The sequence below is a fragment of the Nannospalax galili genome, unplaced genomic scaffold (genome assembly GCF_000622305.1).
Source record: "Nannospalax galili isolate Female #2095 unplaced genomic scaffold, S.galili_v1.0 scaffold68, whole genome shotgun sequence".
NCBI lineage: Eukaryota > Metazoa > Chordata > Mammalia > Rodentia > Spalacidae > Nannospalax > Nannospalax galili.
The window spans coordinates 632,333-654,702 of NW_008358189.1; the positions used below are offsets into that span (position 1 = coordinate 632,333).

The 22,370-nt window shown below is 59.3% G+C and overlaps 1 protein-coding gene across 1 annotated transcript in view; it reads right to left on the reverse strand.

The window, feature by feature from the left end:
* Positions 1–687: 687 nt before the first annotated feature.
* Positions 688–22,370, reverse strand: part of Jag2 (jagged canonical Notch ligand 2) — a 22,404-nt gene continuing 721 nt past the window's right edge. The window contains exons 2-25 of the mRNA XM_017795183.1: positions 15,709–15,766; positions 13,876–14,127; positions 13,724–13,784; positions 10,756–10,886; positions 10,519–10,638; positions 10,215–10,328; positions 9,831–9,944; positions 9,577–9,690; positions 9,442–9,488; positions 9,104–9,277; positions 8,197–8,347; positions 7,968–8,120; positions 7,782–7,895; positions 7,477–7,590; positions 7,262–7,375; positions 7,030–7,146; positions 6,602–6,629; positions 6,425–6,510; positions 5,766–5,879; positions 5,577–5,692; positions 4,950–5,198; positions 4,298–4,429; positions 2,874–3,030; positions 688–2,730 (exon numbers count right to left, since the gene is read on the reverse strand). Of these exons, the coding sequence (XP_017650672.1) occupies positions 2,234–2,730; positions 2,874–3,030; positions 4,298–4,429; positions 4,950–5,198; positions 5,577–5,692; positions 5,766–5,879; positions 6,425–6,510; positions 6,602–6,629; positions 7,030–7,146; positions 7,262–7,375; positions 7,477–7,590; positions 7,782–7,895; positions 7,968–8,120; positions 8,197–8,347; positions 9,104–9,277; positions 9,442–9,488; positions 9,577–9,690; positions 9,831–9,944; positions 10,215–10,328; positions 10,519–10,638; positions 10,756–10,886; positions 13,724–13,784; positions 13,876–14,127; positions 15,709–15,766 (3,327 nt within the window). The 3' untranslated portion in view covers positions 688–2,233. The remainder of the gene's footprint in view (positions 2,731–2,873; positions 3,031–4,297; positions 4,430–4,949; positions 5,199–5,576; positions 5,693–5,765; positions 5,880–6,424; positions 6,511–6,601; positions 6,630–7,029; positions 7,147–7,261; positions 7,376–7,476; positions 7,591–7,781; positions 7,896–7,967; positions 8,121–8,196; positions 8,348–9,103; positions 9,278–9,441; positions 9,489–9,576; positions 9,691–9,830; positions 9,945–10,214; positions 10,329–10,518; positions 10,639–10,755; positions 10,887–13,723; positions 13,785–13,875; positions 14,128–15,708; positions 15,767–22,370) is intronic.

A 22,370-nucleotide genomic window follows, 5' to 3' on the forward strand; every position in this document is an offset into this window, starting at 1 on the left:
GTTTCCTTAGCAGTTTTACTCAAAGCCCTTTCTTTGTATGTCTACAAAGCAGGAGGCCAGGCACCCAGAGTCCCCTCACCCTGTCCCCTAGAGGGTACCGTCACAGCCCTGCCAACCACTACGCGACTCCAGCAATGCCCAAGGCCCAAGCTACCCACAGAGAAAAAGACCTCGCAGAAGCCAGATGAGTTCACCCAGCAGAAGTAATGTGTCCTTCTCCAGAGGCTGGAGGGCCTTCTGCCCCTCACAGCCATGACACCTGGCTACCAACATCCAGCCCTGAGACCACCATGCTGTTCTACTCTCCTGTGAGCTGTGAAGACAAGAGGACATTGTCCACAAAGGGCTGCAGCTTCCCTTGATCTCCGTTTCTCCAAACTGGACCTGGGGTTTCCTTAGCAGTTTTACTCAAAGCCCTTTCTTTGTATGTCTACAAAGCAGGAGGCCAGGCACCCAGAGTCCCCTCACCCTGTCCCCTAGAGGGTACCGTCACAGCCCTGCCAACCACTACGCGACTCCAGCAATGCCCAAGGCCCAAGCTACCCACAGGGCTGGGGTCAGCAGGCCCATCTGACCCCACAGCCCCTCAGCAACATGACCCGACACTAAGGCCACACTCCACTTTCTGCCTCTGCCCCAACTGCAAGCAAAAAAGGAACAGCACCCAAAGAATAGGGAGGCCAAAAATTTAAGTTATTAAATCAAATATACAGAGTGATTCATTTAATATGTACATATTTACAGAAATGCACTTTCACAAGGAGGGTGGCCAGGGCTGGCAGGTGGGCAGCAGCCTGGTGCCCACGGCAAACGCTGACAGCTGGGAGGGGGTCTGTGTGAAGGCACTTGTCACAAGCTTCAATACTGCCGCTGTCCCGGGAGGGAAACCAAGCAGTCGGGAAGGGCACTTCTGAAAGCACAGTTGGAGATCTCTGGAGAGTTCCGGGCAGGAGGAAGCAAGGACAGCAAGCTGGAGGGACCAGCTGGGGCATGGACCAAGTCTGCTTGCCAGCCTTAGGCCACACCCATGACCTCCAACCCTGCTGACAACCACAGGAGCCGCCAGCAGCCATAGGCCATGCCACAACCAGGGACACATCAATAGGCAGCGGCACACGGACCATCACAGGTCCTACCTGCAGTCCCAGGTCCCACTGAAAGCTAGAATAGGCTGTACCGCAGCAACAGGTACCACAACAGCCACGGGCCCCACTGACAGCAATAGGCCATGCTAGCAGTTGTGGGTACAACTTACAGCATAGGCCAGACCCGCGGCCACAGGTGTCCCCAAAAGCCACGAGTGCCACTGATAGCTACACGCTATGCCAGCAGCCACAGGTGCCACTGACAGCCATAGGCCAGACCCACAGCCACAGGTGTCCCCAACAGCCACGAGTGCCACTGATAGCTACGGGCTGTGCCGGCAGCCACAGATGCCTCTGACAGCCATAGGCCAGACCCGCGGCCACAGGTGTCCCCAAAAGCCACAGGTGCCACTGATAGCTATAGGCTGTGCCAGTAGCCACAGATGCCACTGACGGCCACAGGCCAGACGCATGGCAAGGGTGTCCCTAATAGCCATGGGCCCACCTGCAGCCATGGGTGCCTGCTGACAGCCATAGGCCAGGTCCATGGCCACATATGTCCCTAACAGCCACAGGTGCCACTGACAGCCATGAGTTCTGCTAACAGCAATAGGTTCCACTAAAAGCCACAGCCAGACCAAGAGCCAGAGGTCCCACGGACAATTTCAGGCCATGTTGACAGCCACAGATCCCACTGAGCCACAGGCCCCACTGACAACTACAGGTCCCCGAGAGCCACAGGCCATGCCTACAGCCCTGGGTCTCGTGGGATTTTTGGCCTGGAGCCACAGAGAAACCCAAGTGAGGAATAAAAAGAAGATTCTGTAAACAGTGACAACCTCTGGTAACAAACATTATACGATTTGGTGAGAACATACACACGCTCTGCTCTCTGCCACAGCGTGTGTGGACACACAGAAACTTTACAAAAATAGCAATGATCCGAGAATACTCCGTTGTTTTTCTGCCTGACAGTCATTGAATAATTTATACAAGGTTAAAGAAACGTAAAAAATAAACATTTGTTTTTTGTTTTTGGTTGTTTTGTTTTTTACACAAAATAAACTATGCACACGGCCTTGGCCTCCTATGGTCCGGCACGGGTGTGATGCCAGCAAGGGGTTCTGGGTCCCAGCCCGGCAGCAGCCCTATTCCCTGCCAGCATGGTGCACTAGCTTTGTGCTCCTGACCGTGCGGTTGTCCACTTTGGGCCCTGGGCCCCAGCGGGCTGGCTTCCCCAAGGAGCTGCTGGGGTCTTTGGTGAATTTGTGTGAGAGGAACTTCTCTGCCTCTGGGGAGTCCTCATCTCCGCGGCCAAGCTCCTCTTCCTCCTCGTCCTCCCCACTAGCCCCGGGGCCGGTGGGCCCAGGCAGTGCCTCGCCCGCCCTGCGTGGCGGCGGCGTGAAGTTCTTGCACTGATAGAGCACGTCCTTGTGGGCCCCGGTACCCAGGCCACTGTTGCCTGGCCGCTCGATGGGGTTGCGGATGGGATTGAGCGGGGCCCACTGGTTGTTGGTGCTTTCATCCCGTGGCAGCCGACTCCTCTCACGCTCTTTCCTGCGCTTTCGTGTCCACCACACACAGATGACCACGCAGGCCAGCCACAGCACGCTGAACATGCTGCACAGCACAGGCACCAATAGACCTGGGTAGGAGGAGAAGCCATGAGCATCCCAGGGTCCCTGCAGCCTCAGCAGCGCTCCTCTGGCTTCTAGGATAGGAGCTGGGTGGTGGGAGGTGCCTCAGCCCTCTGTGTCTACAGGGCAGATTCCAACTGCTTCAGCTCACCTGTGGAGGAACCACCCATGACGACTGTCTCCACTTTGACCTCAGTGACAGCCAGCAGCAGCGAGCTGTTCCCCCGCTGAGTGATGGCAGCCACAATGGCATGAGCTGTGTTCTGGATCAGGCTGCTGTCAGGCAGGTCCCTCGCAGGGCTGAAGGACTGGGGCAGAGAATGGCACTGTGGGGTCAGCCCAAGGACACCCTGCCCACATCCCAAAAGCCTGCCCCTAAAGAAGAGGCCATGGCCATTGCCTAAACCCTGGCCAGTGCCCAGCTGGCTGCACAGAGACCTGCCACATGTAGGGCCCACACCAGGGCTAAGCTGCACTTGTCAAGCACCTGGAAGAGCCAAGGAACGAGGGGCTCATTGGAGGAGGGTCTTGATGCAGAGATACACCCGCCAGGCAGATTCAAGGTATAGCCTGACCCTGTCTCTGCTGAACCCCTGTATACTTCAGGGGCACAGGCTTTTCTCAGTGCAGTTCCCAGGTCTGCACCCCAAAAGTGACACAGGCCAAGCCAGCTCCCACACCCCCATCTTCACTTGTGTTCCTTTGGCAATGGTGCCGAGACACCATACAGGAACCGTGCCCAAGGCACGTTCTCCTCTCCTTCCTCCCTAATCTCTGCACCTGCACCACCACACACCACAAGGCCACCTTGCCCTTCTGACAGCTCCTCCCTGTGGTGTTCTCCCCTTGGCCGCCCCAGCCCCACCAGCTCACAGCCGCTTCTTCCAGGGCAGTTCTAGAACATTCCTTCGCACTTCCCTTACACATGCTAAGGACCCTGCCGAGAGCTGATGTCTACAGCTTCAGAACAGAGGCACAAGAAGAGACTTGTGCTGTACGACTAAGCCAGGGGTCCCAGCGGTCACAGCCTATGCCTCCTCTGAAACCTGACACCCCGGCGTGTCTCTCACTGGCCTGGTGCCCATCCCCTCATCTCTCTGCAGCCTGGGCCAAGGTCTGCCAACATCTCCGTCCAACCCTGCCTTCCATACCACACAAGCAGCACGGTCCCCCTGAGATGAGTTCCTTGTCTACCCTACTGGGCTCTGGTCCCTTCCTCATGGTGGGGACCCCACCTAACATCCTTGGTCTGTGTATCAAGCACCTGACCTCATGGACTGCCAATGACCACCAACCACCCCAACCTTGAACATCTTGGTGGTCCTCCCTGGCAAACTCCAGGCTTGGGCCTCTCACTGCTGTGTAAGTGAGTGTAGTTTCCCACCTGGCCACACTAAGTCACAGAGATGCCCTGGGTTGGTGCCAGGTCCAGCTCCTACCTCAGTTCCCTTTGTTCTGTGCCTCTGTCCTACCTGATAAACATCTTCCCTCCTGATGTTTGCAACTGTCCCACGGGCTGCCAGTGTCACAGCCACTGTGTGCTCAGAGGCCTGTTCAGGCTCCCCACACACTCACCAAAGCCACCTCCACAGCACTGGCCCCTGAGGAAGCACGATCACAGAGCAGCAGTAGGAGGCGGTCGCGCGCCACTGCCCTGGTGGCAGGCAAGGCACGGATCCCGGAGCAGATAGCGCCCACGGTGGTGCCCTGGGCAGATGAGCAACACGTAAGCGGGGCCTGAGGCCAAGACCTGAGGGCACATCCCTGTGCTGGCAAGGGCTGTCCAGGTAGCAGGACAGGGACAGTGGGTGCCTACCCCGCCCCCCATCTTTACAGCAGCAGCTCTATCTGCAGGCAACAGAGGAAGGTGAAGGAAAGTGAGGGAGTCAGCAAGGTGGGTATCACGGAGTCTAGCACCTTTGTCCTGGGGACAGGCAGGCCGGCTCTAAGCACTCAGATGAGGTCGGGACCCTATCAAAACAGCAACTTTTCTCTTGAGTGGCAAGCCGCCACCCAGAGTAGGGCAGCCCACACAGCCTGCAGTACAGGCCCTTGGGACCCTGGACAAGTGGGCAGCCCAGCCAGTGTCCTGGGCCCAGTGCTCCCTCATGTGAGCCCACTGGTGGGCATCTAGACATGGGCTCCTGACCCCATGGGAGCTAAGCCACGGCCAAGTAACTACTTTAGGGGCTGACTGTGGAAGCCTCAGTCTATGGGGATCACTTACCTGAGGCACTTGGTCTCGGTTAAAGCGCAACGTGAGGCGTGCACAGTTGTTGTCCAGGTGGGTGGACCGTGGCAGGCAAGGGGTGCTGGGCAGCAGGTGTTCCTGTGCTGTGCACTCACCCCAGGCCTCACAGGGCGGCTGCAGACACTGGCCCAGGGCCTTCTCCCGGCACTGCTGCCCCGGTGGGCACTGGGCACTCAGAGTATCGGGCTGACTGGACAGCAGACAAGGCTTCCACCCGCACCACACCTGGGACAGACACATCCAGGAGGGACGCAGCGGGGCGTGGAACCACAGGTAGCCACAGGGCGCACACAAAGACAGACACGGTTGGGTCAGTGAGTTCCAAGCTCATGCCTTCACCACTCCGGCCCAAGGAGGCAAGGCCAAACTCCACACCAGGAGGGACTTTCTGCCAAAGCAGGGCCCAGGCTGAGCCTCAGTTTCCCCAACTATACTGGGCCCAGGGCAATTCCCAGTTCACTCCCCTAGAGTGACCACCGGAGCGGGCAACCTTGCTCACTCCTGCCCCTATCTCCACACCAGCCTCGGGGTGTCCTCGTGAGCCTAAGCGCCGAGGGTACTCAGGGTCAGGGTGCAAGAGCAGTGGGTGAGGAGCTGGCCCACCTTGCTGCAGTCTCTGTGGCCATCCAGGCAGCGACAGCTGTTGCAGTCCTCCATCCAGGAGCTCCCGTGCGGGAAGTCTGTGCCCCGGAACCAGCAGGACCTCCCGAATCCAACCACTGGGGGAGAGCACAGAGGTTCAATGTGGCGTTCAGGCCTGCACCCTGACCGACGTGGTTACGGTCAGCCTACCTTCCTGGCACCTGGGGCCGGCTCGACCTGGTGGGCAGCTGCAGCGATACCCGTTGATCTCATCCACACAGGTGGCCCCGTAGGCACAGGGTGAGGACTGGCACTCGTCAATGTCTGCAGGCAAAGTGGCTGTGTGTTTGGGAAGGGCAGGCCAGCATCCCACACAGGGACCAGGATATGGGTGGTGATGCAGGAGTGTGGCCTCAGGCCACCTGTTCCACAGCAGCATAAGGTGGGACAGCTGCTGTCACTGTCCCTCAAGCAGTCTGAGGCATTTTAGCTCCTCCTCTGCACTGTATGCAGGGACCTCTGTATGCAGAGACCTCCCAGGTGGTCCCACTGCCAGGGACCATACCCACAAAAACAGTCTCACAGCCACAGGTAAGCACAAGCATTCTGCCTCTGTGGCCCATCCTCCTCCTCCTCCATGACCTGAGCTGTCTCCTCAGGGTAGAACCCCCTCTTATCATTCAGCAGGGTACACCCAGAAACCCACAGGACATGGATGTGTGGCTTGAAGAGGCAAGACAGGGCTATGGCTGTGCGGTCTGTCGGGATACAGCTGTCTATGCCCTCTAGCACTTGACATCGAGGTTGGCTGGAGGGGCCCCAGGGAGGAGCCCCCACCACAACTCTTGCCATCCACCCAGGCTGCTTACTGATGCGACAGTCAGGACCCGCAAAGCCAGGTGCGCACTCGCAGCGGAACCAGTTGACACCATCAACACAGATGCCTCCGTTGTAGCTGCAGGGAGAGGGTTGGTTAATAAGTTGGGGGGGCCTGCCCCCACCATGGTGGGCCCTGCCCCCCACCAGCCTCCTGGTTTGCCACTCACCAGGGTAGAGGGTTGCAGTCATTGGTGTCTGAATTTGAAGGGAGAGATACAGTAGTTAATCCAACACACACTTGCCCAGTGCACCTCTGTGGTAGACCGTGTGCCTGAGGCTCGTGGGTAGACACTATCCTGTCCACGCCGGCCTGGCACAGCCATCAGAGGAGCACCAGACAAACCTATAGTTAAGGTAGGGTAGGGCCTGTATCTCAGCCAGAGCCCCAGGCTGCGGGGTGGTGGGTCAGGAAAGGTGGATAGACACTGCAGATCTGGTAGGGAGGAGAATTAGGAGACAGCAGAGCAGGTCTTGGGGTCTGGAGAGGTGAAGTGGACAAGTGGAAGAGCAGATCCCCAGGGCAGAGTCGGGCAAGGCTGTGATAAAAGGCAGCAGAACCTCCCCCCGCCCAGGACCCCCAGACCCTTCGGCTCACTGTGTGTACAGGTACGGCCCTCCCAGCCATCCCGGCAGATGCAGGAGAAAGAGTCTCCACTGCCCACACAGGTACCCCCATTCACACAGGGGTTGGGCAGGCAGCTGCTGTTCTTAGCTGTGAGGAGGGAGAAGAGGCCGCTTGTGGGGCCTGGGCAGAGCTCACACAGGTAAGGCAGGCAGCCCAGGGCAGAGGGAGTTAGCAGGGCTGGGGCTGGGCTGGCCTAGCTCACCTACGGTGCAGGTGCTGCCTTTCCAGCCTGGAGGGCAGGCGCAGCGGAAGGTATCTCCACTGTCGTAGCATGTGCCGCCGTTGCTGCAGGTATAGGCGTCGCACTGGAACTCGCCTGCAGGCACACGGCCACTCAGCAGGCAGGCCGGATGGACCATGGCAGGGTCCTGGCAGGCAGCCCCCCACTTGCTCTTTGCAGGGGCCCCGGACACTCACGAGAGTGGCAGGTCTTGCCCTTCCAGCCATCGTCACAGGCACAATAGAAGTCATTGACCAGATCATAGCAACGGCCGCGGCTGTGGCAGGGGTCGGGGAGGCAGTCGTTGGGATCTGGGGGGAGGACGCCGGTCAGCGGGGATCACCGGCGCTAGGGAGGGCTTCACAGAGATGAGCGAGAGCTGGGCCCGAGTACAGGGGATCCTGGGATTCACCCCGTGACTTCGGGCATGGGTTTGATAGGAATGTAGGGGTGGGCCCGCGGGAGTCGGGTGGAAGGCACAGGTGTGGAAGAGCACACTCACTAATGTCGCAGAGCTCGCCCTCCCAGCCACTGGGACAGAAGCAGCGGAAGGCATCCACCTCATCGATGCACGTGCCTCCGTTGCGGCAGGGCTGGCCCAGGCAGTCATCGATGTCTGTGGGAAAGGGTAAGTGAGCTGTCCCCATGGCCCACAGCCCCACCCCAGTCTGCTCAGTACACCACTCACTCTCATGACAATAGGTGCCTGTAAAGCCGCTGTCGCAGATGCAGGAGAAGTTGCCCCCAGGCTGGCTGACACAGTGCCCATGAGGGCCACATATGCCAGAGGGTGCCACAGCATGTGCCCTGGACCCTGCCTCGAACCCGCAGCCATCAATCACTGTGGGGAAGAAATGGGCAGGGGTCAGCCCCATTTCCACCCAGGTTCCCACCCTGCCTGGGGTCGCAGCCCGCACCTCTACAGGCCCCACCAGGGCAGGGCTCCCTGGGCACCGAGCAGTTCTTGCCACCAAAGTCTTCTGGGCAGGCACAGTAGTAGTCACCCTCGAGGTTATAGCAGCGAGCACCATTCAGGCAGGGGCTCGGCTCGCAGAGGTCCACATCCACCTGCAGGAAAAGAAGGATGTGCACCTGTGCAAATCCACCTGTAGATGGAGATGCTGCCTAGCATGGACCCTCAGCCCTGGACAGGGCAGTGCCAAGTGGCGCCTGAAGTTCCTACCCACCCCAGAACGTCTAAGTGCTGTCAGCTGTACGGAAACACCTGTGGGCCAACAGCCCTGCTGCCTTCGCCTCCACAGCAGCCAAGCTTCCTCTGCCTCCCACAGGCAGCATCCGGCCTTGGCTCCTCCTGCCGGCAGGAAGGCCAGCTCCTGACCCCCACACTGCCAGGCCAAGAAGTCCTTCCCATAGCCAGCATCTCCATGTTCCCTGGACTTGAGGCCAGGCCTCTGCCATGGGCCCCAAAAAAGCCCACAAGGCAGGAGGCTCACCATTCGTACAAAGGCCAGAGCAGAACCATGTGTAGCCCAGGGGGACCAGGGTGGGCACTAAGGGAGGGTGTCCAAGGGGTGGTGAGGACATCAGCCCTGAGGAGAGACACCCCCTTCTGACCAGTTCCACCCTTGACCCGTGATGACTCCACACCACCAGGAGCTTGATTCTGCCTTGGGGTCTTCAGGCTGCCCACCTGCCTGGTCCCCTCAGAAGAACATGTGAGCACATGAAGCTCCTAGTCACTTTCCAGAAGTCTGTTGTGACAAACAAGGGTTGCATGATTCTACGAGCCCCCACTTAGCTCCTGAAGACAGTGTGGGAACTACTCCCTGAACACTGTAAGCAGAGTTCCCACCAGGTCACTACCTCGCAAAGTGGCCCAGAGAGGCCCCGTGGGCAGTGGCAGCGGAAGCCATCCACCAGGTCCTCGCAGATACCGCCCCGACGGCAGGGGCTGCTGGCACACTCGTCACGCTCTATCTCGCAGTGCCGGCCTCCAAAGCCCCGTGGGCACACGCACTGGTACCCATTTACCAGGTCCTAGGCATGTGGACCAGGGGAGGGAGGGTGAGCCTCCATCCTTTGCCCCTCCCGCCACACACTCCCCCTTCACAGTCCTAGTGGGAGAGACACCCCCCTCACCCCTCCAGCCACATACTCTATCCCCCCCTCAGTCTGGGGGGGGCATATGACAGCCTCCTTACCTTGCAGGAGCCTCCGTGCTGACACTGCCCACGACAGTCATTGATGTCTGAAGGCAGAGGGGAACGGGGGGCAGGGTCAGGAGAGCCCTCCGTGCTCCCCAGCCCCACCCGCCTGCGTCGCCCACCCATACTGACTGATGTGGCAGTTGATGCCCTTCCAGCCCGGGAGGCAATCACAGTAATAGCCGCCAATCAGGTTTTTGCAAGAAAAAGCATTAAGGCACGGCTTCCCTTCACACTCATTGGCGTCTGTGAACGAGACAAGGGGAGCTGTGGGGCTTGGACCCCACTTGCCCCCTGTGCCCTGCGCCTGGCAGCCAGCAGCCAGCAGCCCCAGCCACATGCTCAGCACACAGTCCATGCATGAATGGCCCCCAGGGAGCCCTTACCCAGCTGGCAGGTAGCCCCCACCCACTGTTCGGGGCAGATGCACTCAAAGCCGTCCACCTGGTCCACACAGGTGCCACCTGCTGCACATGGGTTGGAGGCACACTCATCGATGTCTGCAGGGATTAAAGAGATGTGAGGGTGTAGCCAGTGGGTGTAGGGAGTTGCCAGTGACCACGAGATCACATCTAGTGAGTGTGGGAGCAGCCAGTAAATGGGGACATGGACCATGAGGGCTGCACCAGGGAGGCATAGTCCCATGGAAAGAAGCAGGAGCCAACTGTTTGGCTAAATCTCCACAGCACAGTGGACTCACCCTCTCATCCATAACCCAGGGTGCTACCCACTTCCTGCCTTGTGGAGCCCCCAGGCACTCAGACACTTACCAAGTGCACAGGTGGGTCCACTCCAGCCCGACGGGCAGTGGCATTCAAAGCCTGATGGCACTTCGTGGCATGAACCCCCATTGGCACACGGGTTGGAGGCACAGGCATGCTCAGCTGCAGAACCAGAGTAGGGGTGAGTAGGGTGGTGGCAGGGGCCCACCAATCTCAAGCACTCTTTCCCAAGCCCACCAGTCCCGGAGTCCACTGGGGTACAGCCCAAGGTACTGAGAGATGGGCTCAGCTGGGCTCCCTCGGAACCAGCCCTACATCTGGCCAGAGCTCACTGCCCAGCATGCCAACATACCCCGCTCGCAGTTCTTCCCCAAGTAGCCCTCTGGGCAGGCGCAGTGGTACTGATCGGGCTCAGCGTTGATACAGGTGCCCCCATTGACACAGGGGTGGTGGCTGCCGCAGTAGTTCAGATCTGGGCACAGGGGTGGCTCTCAGGGATGGGATCAGCCTGTCCTCAGCTTCAGAGTGAGCTGCAGAACTAACCCTGCCCACCTGCCCCCTGCCCACCTGCTCCCTGCCCACCATCTACCTTTGTCACAGAGTAGGCCACCCCAGTTGGTCTCACAGTCACAATGCCAGGGCTCCACACAGCTGCCGTGCACACAGCCGGGGTAGGGAACACACTCATCACAGAACTTGCCCTGCCAGCCATAGCTGCACCTGGGGGACCGAGCAGTCAGGTCATCAGCTGGGCAGCTGAGTAAGGCAGGCGTGGAAGAACAGGCCGGAAGCACAGGACACCCTCACTGGGCCTCGGCCCTGGAGAGCCGCTCTGAGCCAAGCCATGGTTATAGCCCAGGGGCCAGCCCCACTGTCACGGGCATTCCTGGCCACTGGCTGAGACAGTCGGCCCAGCTGTCCCGTCACTCCTCCCCGAGCTATTCTAGGATGCAGCCCTGAGCCAGGCCCCACGAACAGGCGCCGGGAAGGAAGGCCCAGCCGGGGGAGGCCCAGGGATGTAGCGCCAGCTCCTGCTAGCCAAGCACTGTCAGGGCCACAGCAGTGACTGGGGTCTGGAAAGGACGAGGAGACATCAAAAGGCCCTGGCCACCCTGGCCCAAGGACTGTGTGACCTTGGGCACTGCCCATGTCCTCACTGCTATTCAAGGGAAGCAGTTTCCCTGACGCCTAGCAGAGCCCCACACGGTACATCTCACCTATAGGCTGCCCAGCCAGCCCTATCCGAAGCCACATTGGCCCAGAAGGAGAGCCCAGGATGTGGCCCTGAGGATCTCTCAGCTGAGGCCACAACCCTCATGCCTGACTCTGCCCACACTGTGTGGGTCAGCATCCCCTCTGGGGAGTCCCTCGGGATACAGGCAGGCAGTGTAGATCTGGCAGGCGAGAGCACAGGGTACCAGTAGGCTGCCCTCTGGGCCGTGGACAGGACTCTGGGGGCCCCTTCCTTGAAGACTAAGGTCCTGTGGGGCAGGAATGACGTTCAGGCCACGTCACTTCCACGCCGCCAACCGCCACAGGAGTTATTTTTATAGAAGGAAAAACCACAGCCCTTCCTGAACTGCCCTGAAGCCACGCACATGGGCGGTCATCAGCCCAGCTCACCCAGGCTCACCCAGGGAAACTGAGGCTGGGGAGCAGGTAGCTCCAGGATCCAGCCCAGCATGCCCAAGGCAGGTCCACAGTGGGCCTCACACCCCAACCTGGAGTCTTCTCTCCAGGTGCTGAAGGGAGTTGAGAGGTAGGATGGGGTTGGACTAGACTTGGTTGTCCACCAGGGAGCACCAGAGCAAGCTCTGAATCTAGACCTCCTGTGTTCCAAGGGCAGGTTCTCCACCCTGGGCAGGCCATCCCCCACCAGACCCCACCTTGTAGCTTCCCGCCAGCAGCTCCAGGGGCTTGGGGAGGGGGCAGGAAAGTGCAGCCATCTCCGCAGTAGCATCCGGTCCAGGGAGGGGTGTCCTCTGCTGAAACCTGAGCCCTGGACAGCGGGAGGCCACTTGGCCTCACCCACTGGGCCAGGGAAAGGCAGATGGCACACACCTACTGACCCTCAGCCCTCTCTCCAGTGTTCCTGCCCTTCATGTACAGTCCATGGCTTTCCTGCTCTGTGGAGAGGGCAACTTGTCTCTCACCTCCCTCCTGCCCAGCACCGAATATGCAGGGACAGAAACTGGCACAGCCATTGAGGTGACGCACTACCCACAGGGCCAAGGAGAGGGCGGGGCTGAGGTTAGGCCTCTGTGCTCACCACCCAGGGACCACATCTGCCCAGAACTCTGTGTCCATCTCCAGCACACTGACCAGAGCAGGGCTACAGAAGACCACACTAGGCAGAAAGCTATCCCCGTGGATTGACCCTCCCTTCTAGAACATGGCTCCTGAGACGATTCTCTTAAGACTAGCACACCCTAGGCTAGGTCCTGTGTTGTGCTCCCCACGCTACCTGAGGCCTGCTCATCCTACCTGAAACCACGGTGTACACAAGAGACAGATGGGAATCCCCTGAACACACACCCTTCTTACCCTGAGACTGGTCTGACTGCCATTCATAACACCGCCCAGGGTTGATGCCACTACATCACTCCCCAAACACCAAACTCCTTGCTCCTGGCCACCTTCTCCAGATTCAACACCATGTAACCTTAGAAGTCACTTAACTACATGTGCCTCACTGTCCTTGTCAGAAAGCACACACGAAACACACCCAGCCCTCAGGGTGCCCAGGGTCTAGTGAAGGCCAGGACAGCAGGGAGGTTTTGCTCTGCTCCCTGCTGTGGCTCCAGCACCCTGTAGCCTCCCGACCCTTCTCCCAGGACCCCCTAGTACCTCGGGATGCTTCCCCACTCATATACCAGGAGCATCAACCCTTGCTCCCACTCTGCTCCGCCCTTTCTACCCACCAACCTGACACGACCACCCCCACAATGCTTCAGAGGGCTTCTACGCTCTACTCTTAGCTGCAAGACCCCCTCCTGGCCTCCCTTTGATCCCAACTTCCCAACTCCTGTTTACAGACCTCCAGCTGTGGTGGGCCAGGATCACTCCCGGCCTCTCTTCTCCACCCAACCACACCGCTCCCTGCAGATGTCCCCCCATGTGCCCTGTCTCCCACTACCACTTCATGTGGTTCTTCCCACCCCTCTCTTGACGGAGCCCTTCTTCTACCCTAGACCTAGTCACGGTCTCTCCCACTGGCACACTGTGACGCCCCACTCTGGTCCTCTGTGTGGGAGACTTCTATCAGAGTAGCTCTCTTCCCACCCCAGGTCTCTCTGCCCCTTGGTACAAGTGCCTGACCACCCTCCCTTGTCCCCTCCTAGCTGTCCTATCCAATGACCATCGGATATACCACATGCCCAGGACAAGCACTGCCCCCATCATGGCCAGAGCATGAAGGGCAGGGTGCACCTCTGCTCTCCAGCACCTGACCTCCCACATGAATCACATACTTTATGGCCTCTGCTGGAGCCCATAGTGTTCCAGCTGCTGCAGGCTCAACAGCAACTTGGGCAAAGAAGGGCAGGCACGGTGCTCACCTGCACTCCCCAGGTACAGCGCATCCCCCGTGGAGCAAATTACATCCTTGTTTACACACGGCTGGAATAGAGGGGTAGAGAGGCACAGCTGCAGCCAGGCAGGCTGCCCTGACCCCATGCCCACGTCCACTGCCGCCCCGGGAGCCCCTTACCTTCCTTGCACTCCTTGCCCATCCAGCCATCCATGCAGGCCTTGTTACCATACTGATCGCAAGTATAGTGGCCGAAGAAGTCATTGCGGGGCCGGCAGAACTTGTTGCAGGTAGCGCTGTAGTAGTTCTCGTCACAACGCACTCGAATCTGCAGCTCCAGGTGGGCCACGTGGCCGCTGAAGTGCAGGCTCTTCCAGCGGTCCTCGGGGTTGATCATGCCGGCGTGCGACACCCGCTCGATCAGTAATTCCTCTTTGGGAGCAGCACAGGCAGTCAGCTATGGGCTACCTGGCAGTCCCCAGGGAGCACAGTACAGACAGCCTCGGGAAGGGAGAGGGGGCAACAGGGCAGCCAGGCAGATGAAGGCCACCACCCCTAGAGGAGCCAGGGACAGTAGGCAGGAGCAACACTGTCTGGGTCACCGTGGGAAGGTCGGGTCAGAAGCCCTAGCCAGCCTCCAGGCCTGGGAGCCAGCACTCCTGTTCCATCCACACAGAGATAGGATCAGGAGGACTGCAAGCTCTAAATTCCCACACCTGAGTCTACTACTGCTTGCCACACCTACTGGGCACCACACCAGCCCTGGCCCACACGAGGATGAACTGTCCTCTCCTCCCTCCTGCACCGCAGTGCTGTCCAGACCCATCTTAAAACCAGCTTCTAGAACTCCAGGCACATGGGCTGGGCTGCCCCAAGGCCAGGGCTCTGAGTGCACTGAGGCAGGTACCCCAAGCACACAGCAAAGGTGCCCTCCACCGCTCTGATCACAGAGCACGGGCCCAGCTGAGTCCTTGGTGCCCCAGGCTGCTGCTCTTCCTGGCAGGCCTTGCACCAGACCCATCATCCTGTTCTTGTCAAGGCCCCTGATGGCCTTCGCTGAACCCTGCCCTAAGCTACTTGCTCTCCTGTCTCCCTTTCAGTTCATGTGTTCCTGGCACCATCGCTGGCGGGCCTGGGTCTCATCCTACCTCAGCACCTACATGCTTACATGCATCACCCTGGAAGGTCTCATGGGGTCACACTCAGGTCCAATCCATCAACCAACCCCAGCCTCTACTTTCAAGAACAGCCAACAGCCAGAACCCCTTCATCCCTCAGCTGCATCTGCCAGCCTCCTGATGGTCCCAATGCACAGGCAGCCTCTTCAATGCCTTTGTCTTGGCCCTGCAGACTATGTCCATGTGGCAGCCTGACCAACCCACCACCAGGGAGAGGCCAGCGTTCTCACTGGCCATGGAGTCTCCTTGACCCAAACCCTGCCTTGCTGACCTCCTCATCCTCCAACTTCAGTAACCCCACATAGATCTTCAAACACAGGGTTTGATCCTGCCTTGGGGACTTAGCATCTGCTCTTCTCTCTGCCTGAGGCTCTTCCTCATCTGGCCACAGAAAATCCTCATCACTGAAGGGTCTGACACACCCCCAACTGCCTCCCCAGTGCACAGGCCAGCCAGCTTTGGGGAGATGGCTCTCAAGCTTCATGTTCCAGGACAGAGAAGGGGCCACAAAGCCAGAGAGCCACTTGAGAGAGCCCACTATATCCCTACAGGGGTGCTGAAGAGATGCACAGAAGAGATGTACTGTTGACAAGTCAAAGAACGGCACACCCAGCTCTGCAAGGCCACAAATGCAGAGAGCTTCCTGACAGCCAGAACAAAACTGGGGAACCACACAAGATCCTATAGGTACACGAGCCTGTTCGCAGCAGAGCACCAGGGACCTGGCCACCAGCACTCCTGCGGCCAAGGGGACCAGCTTCCCAGAACCTTGAGGTTAGTCCTTCTGGCAGCCTCCCTCCCTCTACCTATTCCCCCAGTGCGGGGGCACACTTACCATCTGGTGTGGTGTCATTGTCCCAGTCCCAGGCCTCCACGATGAGGGTGAAAGAACGCTACAGATACAGGGGATGGCTGGTCAGTGCTTGAGCTCCCCCACCCCGCTGCTGTACAGAGCAGGGCCAGGGTGCATGCCAAAGACCCCATCTCACAGCCCTGTGGTACCCTCCCCCAGCACCAGCTCCATCTCCCCTGCAGAACCAGATACCACAGCTCAAAGTAAAGGATTCCTCCTGGAGGCAGAGTACCTCTACCCCTGTACCTCACTGACCTCCGACCTGAGGTTGGGAACATGCAGTCCCGTTACAAGTCCACTTGAAAGGGACAATGCCCTGCCCACCCAGCAGCCCCTTTACCAGGCACATGGAAGTGCTTACTCAAAGGCCCCCAATAGGCCCACTCAGGGTGCTGACCCCGAATACATAGCAGGTACACGGTGAGACCCACAACTCTAACGCCAGGACAGGGACAGGGACAGGAATACGAGGGACCCTTGCTGTACAAGTGGGGATACAGAGGCTCAAGAAGTGCTGTGCCCAGCACGGCCTCAGCCCATAAGCATGGCCACCCCCCACCATCTGTCCCTCCTGCCCCAGGCTATGGTGATGAGTGCTGCTGTCAGCTGTTACCTTGGCAACACAAGGTCCACCCCTGTGGGAGGGTGACCCAAGTCCACAGTGCCTGGTCCCTCAGGCACTCCCTCCCCTGTAGCTGGCTGTGCTAGGGAGACCACATGTTCCCCTGGAGAGCAGAGGACCCAACTGACCATTCCCTCTGCCCATATCCTCTCCTGATTCCCCAATGCCCCATCCAGCCGTGCAGGGCCCTGGCCTTTCCAGAACTTCTCAGCTCATTCCCTACCCAGCCTGTGGCCCACCATATCTAGCCTCACCTGGCCTGGCCTTGGAGATCCTGTCCTGGTCTCCACCCATCTCCTGCACCTCAATGTAAGGTGCTTCCTACTCTGGCATCTCCTGCAGAGCACCTGCTTCCAGACACAGGGACTGTGCCAAGGGTAGGGGGCAAGCAGAGTCACTGGTCCCCTCTAGAAGACTCCCTGGCTCAAGGGACTACGAACAGGCTTCTCAATTCTACCTCTCAAGTCCCCCTTAAATGACCTGGGCCCACCCCAACTGCTCCTTTCCCTTGTTTCTCAGAAACCACAAGGAGGCTCTTCCCTACTAAGTCAGGGACCCAAGTCAACTTCACGGCTCTGTCCTCACCTGCCAGGGTGCAAAGCCCACTTGGCGCTCTCTACAGCTCCTGCCTTCACTCCAGCGCACCACCAACAGCCTGGAAAGCCATCCTCAGGGTCTCTACTTGGTCAAATCTAGCCCCCTAATGACCGCTGGGCACCCAGCCCCTCCCCAGACCTCACCATCCTGTTCCTTCGGTTTCCCTCATTCACTTGTTCATTCATGGGCAGAGCACAGCTCAGACACTGTCTACAACCTCTGTACCAACGGATGGAGCCCAGGGAAGATGAGGAGCAGGCTAGGGTCATACAGGTCCCAAGAGGACTAGACTACAAGCCAAGGGAGGAAGAACTCCAAGGAGACTGGAAAGAAGGCAGCAGAGCCAAGAGGGTGAGGGACAGGGGACACAGCGGGCCAGACCACAGAGGGCACAGACCCCAGTGTGAACATTACCACCAAGTCCCAGCATAACAGGTAGCCACCGGGGCCCGAGGTCAACAATTCTACACTAGCTCTGCCACTGGGTGAGAGCAGGGAGCAGATGAAGTATGAGAGGCTAGGCTAGGCTATGCCCAGATCACCACTAACACCATTGGAGGCCAAGTCTACCAGCCAGGCTCAGCAGCTCCAGCTACAGGGCAAGCAGAAAAGCCTGGGCCTGAGGCCTGGACTCCCCGCACGCACCTGGGATTCGGGCAAGCAGAGAGCACTCCCAGGAAACCCACGCCAGCCACACAGGTAGGGTTACCGCCACCTCTGCCTGAGCCCAGGGCTCCGGTTACCTGCTCCCGTGGGGACATGCGCCCGCCTGCCGCCCAAGAGGGCCCTGTCGCCCGCCAGCTGGGCTCCCTACACCTGGACGGCAGGAAGTCATCCAGGGAGAACCTGAGCTGGCAGGCGGGTGGCACCTGTGGCCTCTCCCCACCTGCCACAGTGGCCCACCAGCTCCTCCCCTCCCTCAGCCTCCAGGACTACATCCCCCACTTCGAACCCCTGCCTGGGAAGCCAAATCCTACAGTATGGTGGCATGGTGAGTGTGGGTCCCATGGCAGATCTGGGGTCATGAGAAAGAATGAAGTGGGGACTTGGGGCCATCAGTGTCTGTGGGGACTGGGAAAGCTGGGAGACTGTGGATAAGACAGAGAGCCACCACTGGCCTGGAGTGTCCAGAAGCCGATGGAAGAACCTGGTTCCTCCTCCCAGGTCAGCCCACCTGGGCCACCTGCCTGCCAGCCCAGAGGTCTATGTAGCAGGGCCTCTTCCCACAAGCCTGGCCCCAGACACGCCCCCAGACCAACTCCATCACCACCTGGCCAAACCCCCAAGCCTAACTGTAAACCCCCCACCCAGCCATTAGACAAGGCTAACAAGACAGCAAGACAAACAGAAATGGCAGACCTGGAACCAGGTATGCTACACCCCAAGGCCAGGGCACCCAGTAGCCCAGGCCAGCCCAGCCTCAGGTCCAAGGCTCCACCCTGGTTCTTCCTCAGCACCCTAACTTGGCCCCCCACAGAGCTCAGCACTTGCTGCCAGTGCCAGAAGCCCTAAGCACAGATACATTTCCTGAAACCCGAGCTTTGATGAGGCCCAGGGCTCTACCACCATTGTCACCGGAGGGACTGGGGGAGGGGCAAGCCCCTCAGGCTCAAGGCCTCAGAACCATAGCAGGAGGAAACAGTAGGTCACCACATGCCAGAGCTTAGACATCCATGCTCTGTATCAGAGACCAGCCAGGGCTTTGCCTGGGTGCTCCACCAACCCTCTGGTGGAGGCCCCAGGCTCCCACACTGTGAAGAGGGAGGGGCTCACAGTCCCCTAACACCTTCTCAGTGTCATCTGGGAACACAGCTGGCCCATGGTCAGGCTGGACCTGCCGACACGCAGCTCAGGAAGGGATCATGTGGACGAGGCTGGCCTTCAGGCTGGTAATTAGGGACCCCTTCTGGGTTCTGGGATTAGAGTTCCCTCATGTCACCACCACTCCCAGGTCAAGCTATGGCCTGAGTCTTCCAGGACCCTCACTGGGCCAGCCCCCCTTATTCCATCAAGATACTATGACGACCCCTGAGTGTCACAGTGTCTTCCCAGCCAACCCAGCTGCACAGAGTCCATCCCCCACCTGCCACACTGCAGCCCTGTGCTCCAGCCACTCCTGAGAGCCCGGGGCAGGGGGGTTGGCACAAACACACATCCATTTCTAGCTCTCTCTGCTTCCTGGGACCGCCACTTTGCTGGCCACTGAGAGACCTACTCTACCCTGTACCATACAGCCTTGAGCAAGACTCCCAGCCCATAGGGCAAAAGGCCAGATACAAAACAAAGCATCATCTGCCCCCAGCCCATCCAAGCAGGACTCTAGGTCCCACTAGGAAGGTGTGGGAGGAGTGAGCCTTGGCATGGGTGGGATGGAGAGACCAGTGCCCACACCAGCCCCAGTCCCACAGGCATGGTGGGCAGTGTGGCTCTCACATCAGCTCTGGTGTACCTGCTAGGCACAGATCCCAGACCAGTCCGCCTTGGTCAGATGGATGTGGGCAGGGCCAGACCCTGTGTCTAGCCTGTCCGATCTACCCCAGCACCCTCTATCCTGATCAGTCACAGCTTTCACCCCTCCACGCTAGGGGAGCAGCCCTTCAGAATACCTTCCTCTGCCACCCCCAAGCACACCATGGCCCTGAGGGAGTTTGACCTGTGCTGGACAGCCAACAGAGGGAGAGGAACGACCAGGGAGGTCCGGGAGCCACCCTGGGGACGTCAGGAGGAAGCCAGCTGAGCACTCTGCAGCCCCACTAGCCTCAAGAGTCCCAGTCAAAAAGACAGCCAGGGTACCCGGCTCAAGGGAGGAAAACCAAGCTACAGATTCCTGCTATGCCTCCCATCTCAGCTCTTAGGAGCTACAGAAGTAAGGTCAACCTCAGACCTGCCTCACTTTTCTCATGACCCTAGATCTGCCATGGGGCCCACACTCCACCATGCCACCGTACCTAACTGACCCTCTAAGACCTACAGGGCCCCATCACTGTTCTGTTACCAAGGAAATAGACCAGGAGCAGGGTGGGAGTGGGGATCGCCTGGGCTCAAACGGTGGTCAGGCATAGAGGCCTTCAGCAGAGCACTTCTCCTCTTCTGACAACTTTCCACAAGCCAGGGAGCCACTGTCCAGGCCAGTGACCACCTTGCTCCTCCCTCAGCCAACAGAGGCCTCCCGAACCCGCCAGACTCCAAAGGAGCTCCTGCTCCCCTCAGAACCCTCCATCAGCCACCTGCCCCACCCACAGAGCTCATGTGTGAATGAACACGGCCTCCAGACTGCTATGTATTATAGGCAGGTACCAGGGCCAAACCAGGAAAACGCCAACATCCTGTGGCCATCTTTGACATAAGGAGAGGAGGGGCAACCCCCTCCACATAACCTGCTGGGGGGTGTTACACTCCACATCCAAGACTCTGGGCCCACCCACTCAAGGAAGCTGAGACAGACACTGAGCCACAGCCACACAGTGCAGAGGCATGGCTTGTAGAAAGCCTGCTCTAACTTAGTCCACCTTCTACCCCAACCTATCCTTCCACAAGCCCCTCTCACACCCAAGGAACCCAAGTCCTAGCTAGTCTTGGAAAAAACCCCAAAGCCCTCCTGCCAAAGCTCCTGCCTCAGTCCCCAGGTTGCCTAGATATGGCCCTTGCTGTCCCCAGTGGCAGCCAAGTGCCCCAGTGGGCACCTGGATTCCTAACACACCCTGGCTCATGGGACAGAACTGAACTTGTGGCAAACTAAGCAGCATGGCCGCAGGGCTGCTGCTGCTGAGGAACGGAAATACCAAGGAGCTGGCATCACCGCACCATCCCTGGCAGCCTGGTCATGGAGCAGAAGGGGAGAAGGGAGACAAGAACTGCTCCCCGAACGCAGGACACCCCTCAGCCACAGCCCTCCACCAAGGCTAGAAGCCTACCCACTCCGGGGCATTTGAAGAACCATCCAGGAACAGAACGAAGAGAGGTGAGATGGCCCCAAGACCAGGTGCCCAGACTCCAAGGAAGGCAAGGGCCTGTCCCATCCCGTCCCACACCAACCAGCTGGCCAGCGGGGCCAAGAGCCACGAGGGACACAAGTTGGCCCGCCACATTCCTCCAGGCCCTCCCTGCCCCCACACCCACTGCTGCCAACTCGAACAGAAAACACATCCTCAGGTAGCGATTTGGAGCCACGCTGGCTCAGGCCCAAGTGCAGATGACAGGCTGCCGGCCCTGCTCAGACCTGCCTGCTGTGCTGCTGTGGGGGCGAAGGGGGCTGGGCCAATCACAACCGCCGGGGCCCCTCCCATGCCTGCCCCTGCCTTTTCTATCTCAGGGACACATTTCCTACCCCAAGGACCCAGGGCTGAGGATATCCACACAGGCACAGGAATAGGGGATCCGCAGAGGGGCTAGGATAAGCTATGTAAAATGGTGGGAGCCCAGAAAGGTGTGAAGATGGAGGCACGAGCTGGGCAGCCTTGAGAGAAGCAGTCCAAGGTTCAGAGTCATCCAGTCTTAGCCATGTCTAGGTCCCAATGCCCAGTCTTACAAGACCAGGGTACTAAGCAGACACACTCCTACACTACTCTTGGTAGCTGGGCCAACCACAAGTCCCCAACCAGGAAAGTTCTTGGGTTGGTCTGGTACCCACTCCACTCCCTATTCACAGGCCAGCCATCCCAGTCTATTCCGCCTTCACTCCGCCTTCACCTAATTCCACACCTGCACACAGTGACCAAGCAGGCACCCATGAGCCAGGGCCAGAAAGAGAACAAGTGAAGCACCAAAAGGCTCCCTACCCCCAGCTCCATGTCAGGCCCAGGGTGGCCACAGGCCCATCTCCCCATGAGGCTGTATTCCCCCATCACCCTTCTTCCTACGATGTCAGGTGTGGGCTTTTGAGGGATCTCGATGGCCACCCCTAACACCCCTAAAGCATACAGATGTCCCTGGACTCAGCTTCCCACCTCCAGAAAGCAACAAGCAACCAGAGACGGTTACAACTCGAAGCTTAGTGTCTCTTCCGCTGGAGGAATGGGGGGGGGGTGTCTTTCCATATGCAGGTGCTTCTGCCAACAGAGAGAGAGAGAGAGAGAGAGAGAGAGAGAGAGAGAGAGAGAGAGAGAGAGAGAGAGAGAGAGAGAAAGAGAGAGAGAAAGAAAGAGAGCGAGCGAGCGAGCGAGCGAGAGCGCACCAGGCCCTCCCGGCCCAGGGCCCAGGCGCCTATCCGTGCCCCCGGGCATCCAGGAAACTGCAGGGCAGGATCAGGCTGGCCACGGGCCCGGGGCGGCTCCGCTAGGGCCTGCCCCAGACCAGCCCCAGCACGCGCGGCGCACATGCCTCCGCGGTCTGCCGGGCCCCAGGCGCCTCGCGCCTCCCCACGCAGACAAACACGGGCAGGGCGACGCAGGCACACGCCGAGGGCCACCGCGCACGCGGGCCGTGG